Source organism: Camelus dromedarius, chromosome 14 (genome assembly GCF_036321535.1).
Source record: "Camelus dromedarius isolate mCamDro1 chromosome 14, mCamDro1.pat, whole genome shotgun sequence".
Taxonomy (NCBI): Eukaryota; Metazoa; Chordata; class Mammalia; order Artiodactyla; family Camelidae; genus Camelus; species Camelus dromedarius.
Genome location: NC_087449.1, coordinates 36,313,020 through 36,323,474, shown reverse-complemented (window position 1 = coordinate 36,323,474; position 10,455 = coordinate 36,313,020). Strand labels below are relative to the sequence as shown.

Sequence of the window (10,455 nt, the reverse complement as noted above, 5' to 3'; positions counted from 1 at the left end):
GTGGAGTTGTAGGTGGATACGAGAGATACTCAGCAGGCAGAACCAGCAGGATGTGGCAACTGATCGGAAGGGAGGTGTGAAAGACACAAAAGTGGGATGATATCCAAGCTCCTGGCTTGGACAGTTGATACAGAAGAGGTGCCGTAAGCGTGGGGTCCTGTTTTATAAAGATGGTGGAAGCTCCTTTGGAGTGAGAGAATCGATTAGCAGGAGACCACGTGGAGGTGGGGAGGTCAGTGAGGGGCTGCTGCAGCAACCCAGGCAGGACATGATGGTAGGAGTGAAGAGGAGGGAGGGCATGGAAAAGGTAGAGGAGGGAAAATGCACCATGATCCTGCCAATAAGTATTATTTCCCCATTTTAAAGATGAGGAAAGTAAACTGCTTTAAGTGGTTCACAAGACAGAAATAGCAAGTGGTGGAGCTGGCATTAAAACTCAGGACCATCTGACTCTAGAGTCACACTCCATTATGCTGCTTGAAGGCAGACACATCGCAGAGGCTGAAGCAATGGGCCTTGGTGACTGGCTGTCCATGTGGGTAGTGGAAGGGAACGGAGTTAAGACAATGGTGAGGTCTCCAGCCTGGGCCGCTAGGTGGGAAAAGAAGACATTAACCAGGACAGCTGGTGTCAGGGAGAGAAGCAGATTTGGATTTCAGACTGACATGGGGTCAGCCAAAAATAAACCTGAGGTCTTTGGGAAACAAGGGAATTTTAAGCATTAAGGAGTTAGGGTAGATGTCATAGGAATGACTCTCTGAATTGGTCAGGCTTAGTGTTGAGGTTTGGGGTTGAACAGAGAGGCAGTGGGGTGTGGCAGAGTCGAGTGTGTGCCCAGGCCCTGTCCTAGTTACTTACCGGCTGTGGACTATGGGCAAGGAACTTAATCACACTGATACCAGTTTCTTCTTTCTGCAAAATGGGGGAAATGAGCCCTGCCCAGCATGCACTGTAGTTTGGTGGGAGTAGGTAGAGGTAAAAGAGGTGAAGGGCTTCAGGGAAGTCCTGAGCTTCAGCTGGTAGAGCGTATTGGCGTGATAACTTCATAGAGATGATCCTTGAGACATTGTATGCCAGTCAAAGACAACACAGCCTCTTATAAATCCTGCTAAGATTTTTTTCTTGTTATTTCAGTAAAACACGGTATCTTGTAGAATCTATATCCCCCTCTCTTTGTTCTTGTCAGTTCTGCCTTAGTTCAGTCCGGGAGAACATTGTGTCCAGCACCATCTTCCCACCTGTTCAGAGCCCCAGCTTACAAACACATGGATTCCTCAGTGTGACTGTCATTTTTCTAGACAGTTCTCTCATTCCTGTCCTCAGGGAGGGTTTGTACTTATGTCTGCACTTCATTTAGGGGTAAGAAAAGCTTTGGCTTCAAGGAAAGGGATTTCCAATCCTAGCAAGCGAGTGGTGAGCGGTTAGGGAAAGAGTTCTACTCTACCTGGTGTTTTATAGATGTTATTATATCTTGAAAACAGCTTTACTGACGTATAATTGATATACAAAGAACTGTACGTATTTAATGTTTACAAGTTGGTAAGTTTGGACATAGGCAAACACCCATGATACCACCATCACAGTCAAGGTAATAGACATATCACCACCTCCAAAAATGTCCCTTGTATCTCTTTTTGTTAGTCTATATGTTTGTTTTGCTGTTGTTGTTGTTGTTATAAGAATACTTAATGTGAGATCTACCCTCTTGACAAATATAAAGTGCACAATACAGTGTTAACTAGAGGCCCTGTATTATTACATTTAATCTTCACAATAACTATAGGAGGTAGCTATTTTCATTCCCATTTTACAGATGTGGATCCTGAGGCTGAGAGAAGTTATTTTTTTGCCCAAAGCCATGCAGCTAGTTGGCAGAAGAGCTAGGATTCACATTTTAGTTTTATCTGACTTTTTAAGCCTAGGTTGTCCTTATTAGGTTATAATGTCTCCCCTCTTCTGTCTGCCCTGGTGCCCCATTGGCTGAGCTGCGCCACAGGGAAAGGACCGCTAATCTTGGTGCTCTTAAAAGAGGCAGGACTCAGGAAATTTCTGAACAACACTTGAGGGACACAGTGGGCTCTGCTCACACACTCCAGAAGGAGGGAGTGATACAAAACTAGAATTAGCTCTGCGGCCTGGGGTCAGTAACCGAGAGGGTTCCAGGATGGGGCCTATAATGACTACATTGCTGAGCTTCCAGGGATCCTGGAAGATCTAGAAGCCTCTGCATTTCAAGCAGTAAATGAGCCCCTTGCCCAAATCCTACCCTGTTGGAAGGCCCAGCAAGAACTCAGACAGGTGTGTGGGAATGAGAGTTGGGAATAAGGCAGGGTTTCAGCTCCTGAAATCCTTACACTGACACCCAGCCTGGAAACTTACATGCTCCTTCCTCTCTCCCACCCCTCCACTACCTCTAAGTGATGTCGTGGTTTACTTGTTATTCTGCTTTCACCTGCTTTCCTGTTTTGACCTGATTTTACCTGGAAACAAATGGAGAAGGTGGTCCTGTGTGGAGTAGTGGGAAGCTGGATTTGAATCCAGGTTCTCTCTATCCATATGAATGCAAACAAAGGATTTTACCTTTAGGAATCTTAATTTTCTCACTTGGGAAATGAGAAAATGATACCTCAAGGGGCTGTTGGGAGTATCAAATAAGGCAATGGATGCAAAGGCATCTGGCACAATGCCTGGCACAGAGCAAATGTTCAATAAATCCTGGGTAGTGGATGCATTGATGCTCCACAAATGTTAATCACCTGAGACTTCCATGCTTGGCACTGCACTTACTACTTAGGAAAATGAGTCAGTCCTCTTAGGCAAGTCTCAGGTGTGTCATTGAATTACAGCGAGAGGACACAAGCTCATCCTGTGGTCCTCCCTCACTCAGAGGCAACAGGGAAAGCTCCCGGCCGAAGGCCCCCTGCTGTACCAGCTGCTGCTGCACCACCACCGTCATCAGAGGCAGGTGACCCAGGGGCAGGTGGGCAGAGTCTGGGTGGCCTCTAGCTTGTCTGCCATAGCTTTTGAGGGTAGATAGACTTTTCAGTCCTGTCTCTGAGCCTCTGGACTAGTGCAGAACAAAATGGCACTGTTTATGGAGCCAGGTAGAAGCTCAGCATGTCCCTCCGCTCTCCTTTCTTTTTTGTATAGTTGTCTTGGTATAATAGTTTGGTGGCTCTATCCTGAGAAGGAAGTGAGCAGACCAGAAGAGAGGCTAGAGCGCCCCCTGCTGGGCATGGTGGGCTGGTAGGTTCAGTCTCCTTCATTGGCCAGGTTGGTGCTGTCCTCCATCTCAGTGCTGAAACCCTTCCCCTCTAACCTGAGACCATAGGTATAACCTGGTCCAAGAAAGCTAGGGAGTTGCTGAGCAGGCCAAGGCCACAGGGCGGTCCACTGCCAACCCCTGGTCCCTTAGCCTTAGCCTCCCAATGTGGAGAAGCAGTCATTTTGCAAACATCCTACAAACACATCTGCTTTATAGCCATGTCTTTTTCCCTCTTAAGGATTGCTAAATGTTAGCAGGGTCCATCCTCTCTAATTCAGAGACATGTCACTTGCTTAGTGTTAAATGATACATTTTATACTGTACACTCTGTTGTCTGACATCAGGAATATAACCATTTGTTTCATGTCATTTCTCTCCAGAATTATGGACTAGGAGGTGTTGCCAGCAACCCCCTAGAGAAGAAAACCCCCTAGTTTCTCCATGACAGATGTTCATTCAGACTCCGCTTGCATACCTCTAGTGATGGGAAACTCAGTGTCTCTCAAGGGAGCCCATCTAATGATTGATGTCTCTTATTCACTAGAAGGTTTTCCTCCTTTTTGAACTGAAATTTGTCTTACTGAGACCACCTCCCTTGATTTGGCTCTTATCTTTGGCAACACAGATCAAGTTTGCTTCTTTGGACTAAAAGAGTGTTCAAGATGTTTTTCCACATTTCAAAGATTGTGATCCTGCTTTCTTGCCCCTACTCCCTTTCATTTTTCACTTCAGGGATAAACAGCTCTAGTCTCCTCATCTGTTTCTAACAGGAAATGATTTGCAGACACTTCACTGTCCTGGTCCCATTCCACGTAACAGCTATCATTTATTGAGCACCTTTGCTGACATTTCCCACACCTAAGTTCATTAAACCTACATATATATTGTAATGAGGTAGACTGATCTCACTGTCTTACAGGAAATTAAGATTCAGAGAGCTTAAACAACTTACCCAAGATCACACAGATATTAAGAGACAGAACCAGGGTCTGAATGCAGAATTAGAACCCAGAGTTGCCTGGCTCTAAATTTTTGCTCTTAAAGCACTAGCATGCCTGCTGCCTGTAAGGTGTGTGATCCAGTTAATCAGTGCAGGTTTTAGAAAGTGGGATCTGTCATAGGCTATTCCGTTGATAAAAAGTTGATGAAAATAGATGATGTTTTTACATCAGTGAGGATTTGACTAAAATAGATATCAGTTTACTTCCAATAGAATGTAAATGTACCATGCCATTATTTAATATGCAGAATAGATTTATAAAACAATCCACCTTAACGCCAAAAAGAAAGTAGGGTCTAAAAATGGTCACATTAGGGAAGCAGTCTGACCAGGGACAAGTAGATCTGGACTCTCATCACTCTGATTTTATGTGACCTGCCTCTATTTATGCTGTCTCCAGAGATGCTATCATTTCGGAAAGGCCTGCCATGATGCTGGCTCATGCTGAGCAGTCTGTGCTACAGGAACTGAGGGATAGTCAAGTGTTGGCTATTCATCCTTATCTTGATGACAGAGTTCCTGACAGCAAAGTGAGGGTTATACCAAATTTGCGTCGACTGGCTGGTTCTTGAGGGAGCAAGAGACCTAGAGGGAAAGGCGCCAAGAACGCTCAGAGGAACAGAGAAGCTGCATGAAGCTCTTTATTTGTGTTCCTCTGGGCAACAAGAGCCCAGGGGAGAAGCTGTATTGACAACACAACGTTTGTAGCCAACTAACTTATGGTTCTTTGTTATCATTTCTGAAAACCAATCAGCAATGGGAAAATTAGCTTTGCTCTCAATTTTTGCAACTGACTTTGAAAATCTCCAACCCAAAGCAAAAGGATGCTAAACTGAAGCTTTGTGCTCAAGGCCCTATCTCCCTTGAGTCTCCCTCCCTCTCCCTAGTTCCTAATCCTCATTTCCGGGAGGTCATTTTAATTAGCAGGCTGTCATGGTGACTCAGCCTGCTGCTTCACAGACAGGAAGGGAGCTGACTCCCTCGGACCCATTCATCATGCAGAAGCACTTTACTCTGTAGAAAAATGCACAATATTGAGCTTGCCCCACTTTGGAAATTGCCACTGCAGCTGTTTTATTTGATCATCCCCACCTGCCTTGGAGTGCATCCTTGTGTCTTTGCATCTCCTGTGCCTGGCAGGCAGCTCCCTCAACCCCCACCCCATCTCCAATTGCAGATTTTCCATGCCCACCTCTTTGTTGGTCAGGTTTGATCTCAGACACCAGGATCTAGAGATCTTAACTATGAGAGAGCTTTTGGAATGTGCAGCCAGCACTTTTTGCTTTAAGAGCTAAAGTTTTAATTAAACTACCCAGGTTGTTGGAAAAGAACTCTCAGAGCAGTTTTCTGAGGTTGCATGCTGGGGTTTGGAGAGTCAGGAAGCATGCAGCTCATAGATACAGCGACTGTCTGTCTAAGACCACCATGATCTCAAAAATCCTGTCCCGTTGTTCCCTACAGTGCATTTGTCTTTGGGTTATCTGTGTTGTTGCTGATGTTTGGATCAGCAAATGTGGACACCGCATTTCTTAAACTATAAACAACTAGCCTATTCTAAAAGGTAACCATCTGTAGTAACTGTACAACTTAAAGCAGTAAATGGGCTGGAAAGCACTGACCTGAGAAGTGTCAACCTCTCAAAAGGGATGTGGCTTTTCTCTGCCTGTGAGGATGTCTGTGTTCAGGAGAACAGTATCTGTACTCGTCTGGTTTAAGTCTCCTGTTTTGTTCCTTAAGCTGAAGGCTCACAATCGATTTTCCATTGGTAAAAGGGAAAATCAATGGTGAGATTTCTCATTTTTTCCCCTTCCTTTTCACTAGCTTATTCATTATCTCACAACCCTTATCTTGGAGACTAGAGAAGGGTGATTAATTTCATGCCCCAGCAGAAAATGCATGCTCCTGTCACCACAAGACCTCCCTGGACTCCATGTCCTTAAAAAGAGTGTGAAGGGTCTTTATGGTTCATGGAGCTCTTCTTGTCCCCTTTGCCGTTGGGGTAGTTGCTGGCCGGGCCCCGCAGGAATGGGTGCTTGTAGGGAGGGGGGTTTTCTTTCCTGCAAAGGGGAAGATAACAGAAAGAGAGAAGAAAGACAGCACATATACACACTGTATTGAATTCACTTGTGTGCATGTCTATCTCCCCCACTGGACTGTGACCTCCTGGGAGCAGTGGCCTTGACTTCCTCTTCTCTGCCTCCCAGGGACCATCCCAGGGCCTGGTTCAAAGCAGGCAGTGTGACTTAATGAATGACTCTCAGATGGATGGACGGATACTTTGCGTCATTCTGGTTCTAGAGAAAAACTGTCCTGCAGCTCTACCTCTTCCACATTTTCTACCTGGATTCTAATCATTCTATCCATTTCACGATAGGGTGGGGATGGACACACAGAAGAAACTATAGCTTAACAGGGTCTGGGACCTCATTGCCTTCATAGCCATCATGGGCTCCCTTTATATTTCTCAGCATAGCCTCATTGTGGCATTTTGTGATGAGTCTGTCTCCGCCACAAGCCTGGGGGCTCTCGGAAGGCTGAGATGTGTCTAGTTCATCTCTGTATCCCAGCCCCCAGCACTCAGTGCAGCACCCTTCACACTACTCTTTAGTAATCCGCCCCTGTCTGTTCTGCTCACACACTAGACTAGAAGCTCCAGGTGTCCAGGGACCAAGTTTTATCCGTTTTTGCATTTTCCGCGTACAAGGCATTGCTTGTTCATTATATTGTTGAGTAGTGTCATGACATTGATGTGTCATTCATACGCTGGACTAAGATTTATTTCAGTAGAAAGAGTGGACAAGCCAGAAAGAACTGAACTGAATCCCCCAGGTCAGCTATATATGACAGGTGTACCTTGGGCAAGTTATTAAACTTCTCTGAGCTTCATTTACAAATTAAGGGTGAAATATTCTAGTCTTGCAGAGTGGTGCGAAGTTAAAGGAGATAATACGAATCAATACACCTAGCGTCTTCCCTTGCTGACCGTAACTTACAAAGGTGTGGTGCTAGGTGCTAGGGATGGTCCGATGGACTCTGGAGGTGACAGAGGTGAGTCAGACATTGATGCTGTCCTCAGGCTGCTTACAGTTTAGTAGAGGAGATAGTTGCACAAAATAATAACTGCAAAAATAATAGAGAGCTACAGTGCGTAGCAAAAAATGGTAAGTGCCATAAACACGGGAATCTCTTGAGCCATTTGGTTTAAGATTCAAGAAGTGACCCCTTATAACCCATCTTGCTTTGACCCTGGAGTACTCATTTTCCTTCACTGCTGATGAGTCATGAATAAAGTAAAGATGGAATAGACGGCAGCACAGAAAAGGGCCACCCTGTCCTAACATGTCTTCCCCGCCCCCAGGAGTCTCACTGCCGGAAACTGCACACTCACAGAGAGCTAACGTGGCCGGGCTGCCTAGCGTGGGTGAGATACCCCTAGACCTTAGTCCCCATCAGCAGCCTGGGACACATGTTTGGCATGTTGTTCACAGGCAGTGTCATCTTGAAGAAGCCCCTTCCCTTCTCTGAGCCTCCATTTCTTCATTTCTAAAACAGAGATGGGCCCATGTCCTTCCTGCCTTGTAGGCGTGGTAAATGGGGGTAGGGAAGAGCTTTGCCAATTACAAGGTGCCATTCATATATCACTGAGAATGTGGTTCCTCACACCCAAAGGGAGCATGGGAAATAAGATGGGTATGTTTCTTTGGGTCAGGGAGGGTGTGCAAGCCCAGGTGTAATCACAGGTAGGGTAGCCCCAGGTAGATGGCGTGTGCAGGGCCGGGGAGGAGTGTCAATAGGTACAGAATGGCTTTGGGGCGACAGAGGCAGAAGGCCTCTGCAGCTGGCGAAGAGGGCACACAGAGAGGGGGGCCAGAAGGCAAGCATCTGGGGTCTGGGCCCCGCAGAGCTGCTTCTCTTCCACCTCTCCAGACTCGCCTCCTCTGGGAGGCCGACTCCCTAGAAAATAAGCCTCTCCCTTCTCGAGGCTTCTGCAGCACTTTGCGCCTCCTCCCTCAGCACACCATTTTCTAGGGAGTTCTTTGCCCAGCTGTTTCTCTCACGGGACTGTGAGTCTGATGCCTCTGACTTTTCTCTCTGGTTCCCGAGTGGCCTGGGCCGGGGGTGGGGGAGGTGCTTGAGGATGGCTTGGTGACGAGAATGAACCCTCGGCCCCATCTTTGCTGGCCCTACTCCTCCAGCCGCCCTGGCCTGTCACTGCCTTGGAGTGTGTCTTTCCATGTTCTGCTTCTTGCCTCCTAAACCCTCTCACCCAGCCTGCAATAGCTGCTCTCCCCTTTCTGTTTCATCCATTTGAAGTCTACCTGTCCTTGAGCACCAAGTTCAAACCCCGCTTTCTCCCTGAAGCCTTCTGGGGATGCTCCTGCTGGCTGCCAAATGGGTGCCAGATGATGTGGGAGAGTAATTTCTCGTTGGGTCTCATGTTCCTTTGCTGTAACATGCAGGGGTTGAAGTAGGTGATGCTTAGGGGCTTCTTCACTTCTACTATTTTGTAATTCATCCATTCAGGGCTTATTTAGGACTTACTCCCCACTAGGACCTGGACCGTGCACTGAGGTTACAGGAGTGACTAAAACAGTGCCTCAAGGAGCAACCCATCCAGTGGAGGAGCCAGACCTGTGAAGGTGCCATGACGAGACCCCATGGGATGACCACACACACGTGCATGCACACATGCAGTGAGGGAATCCAGCAGACAGGAGGTAGGTCTACCTCAGGTGGAGAACAAGGACAAAGAAACAGTGCAATATTTGGACTGGGCTTTGAAAGTAAGGTGGTGTTCACTATCTAGAGATAAAGGGGAGAACATCCCAGGAAGACAGAAAAGGGTGAACATGGGGGCATGAAAATAACTGATTGGGGGTATAAAGTGGTAGAAAGCAGGTGGGGTGGAGAGGGTACAAGAGAATGGCGTGTCCTAGGAGGCTGTACATGAAGTTTCAAATGTAGGCCAGGACTTTGAATAGCAAGAAGAGGGGCTGAAACATCCTGAAGGTAATGGGGAGCCATGGAGGGTTTTGGAGAGAGGGTGTATGTAATCTGATGGGTAGCTGAGCAGTTTTACACATTGTGCTCAGTATTGTTTATCTCTGCATATGTACATGCTTTCCCCCCTGTAAATTTGGGCTCCTGATGGATAAAGTTTATGTTCCTTCAGCCCCCAGTGTAGGGCCTGCCACATGATGGGTTCCAGTGTGATAAATCGCTGATGATTCCCACCCCACCCCTGCATGGTGGAAGTGGTCCTCCCAACCCATCATGTGCCTGAGCCCACCTCACCCTCAGAGGCCCACCCACTCTCCATGCTCACTCTTTGCCTTCCCGCTGAGGCTCACCTGGCCTGTTCATTTTCCTTGTCTAATTTTTATCCACCTTGATGGTGCATTTCGAGTTTGAGCCCTGTGACTGTGACACTGTGGTCCAGGTAAGTGTGGGGGTCTCAGTTTTGATCACCAAGGCCACATCCCTGAGCCTGCGCTCTCCGGCCCACATCCTGGCCCTCCCCATGCAGCCTCTCTGAAGGGTGGCCCGGCACCCAGGGACGCTGACAGGCTTCTGCCAGCACGTAGCTGGAAACCAACACGATGTAATTATGCAGAGATTAGGGAAAACAAGGATTAATTTTGAGTCGAAACATGTAATTTTCCTTTAAAACTAGAACTGCTCTTTCACTTACGTTATGCTTGGGTGGAAAGTAATACAAAAGTGGAGAAGTATTCAAGTCCCAAACCAGAGCCTTGTGTCCTCCTGGGATTTGTTTTGCCAAGAGTTGTTGACCAATTAGAGCTAAGTTATACTGACAGTCTGATGAGGCCGAGATGTTGGGGATGGAGAGGGTGTTTGTTTTCCTTAGCCGAAGGGTGGGCACATTTACCCCAAGTCCTCAAGGCTGTGAACTTTGGGGAATGGGCTCCTTTCTAATGAGGGCTCCAAGGCTCAGGGCAGTGAGGTCCCGTGAGCTGCTGAAATCAGAGCCTGAACTCTCCTGCATCCTTGAGACCCAGTTTTGGGGTCCCACCTCCCCCATCTTGAAGAACTCTTCACTAACTTGCTGAGAACACCAGGCTGGGGCTCATGGGGCCTGGCTCTAGCCCTGGGAGTGACCAGTCCTGTCTGCATCAGGAAGGTCGCTACCCTCCCTGAGCATCAGTACCATTTCACTGACTGTGCAACA

At 47.3% G+C, this 10,455-nt stretch overlaps 1 protein-coding gene across 1 annotated transcript in view; it reads right to left on the bottom strand.

Annotated features, from left to right (window-relative positions):
- Window positions 1-4,893: 4,893 nt before the first annotated feature.
- The window catches only part of AGBL4 (AGBL carboxypeptidase 4), a 1,119,623-nt gene continuing 1,114,061 nt past the window's right edge, over window positions 4,894-10,455 (bottom strand). Inside the window, 2 exon segments of the mRNA XM_064493604.1 lie at window positions 4,894-6,216; window positions 6,219-6,322. Of these exon segments, the coding sequence (XP_064349674.1) occupies window positions 6,095-6,216; window positions 6,219-6,322 (226 nt within the window). The 3' untranslated portion in view covers window positions 4,894-6,094.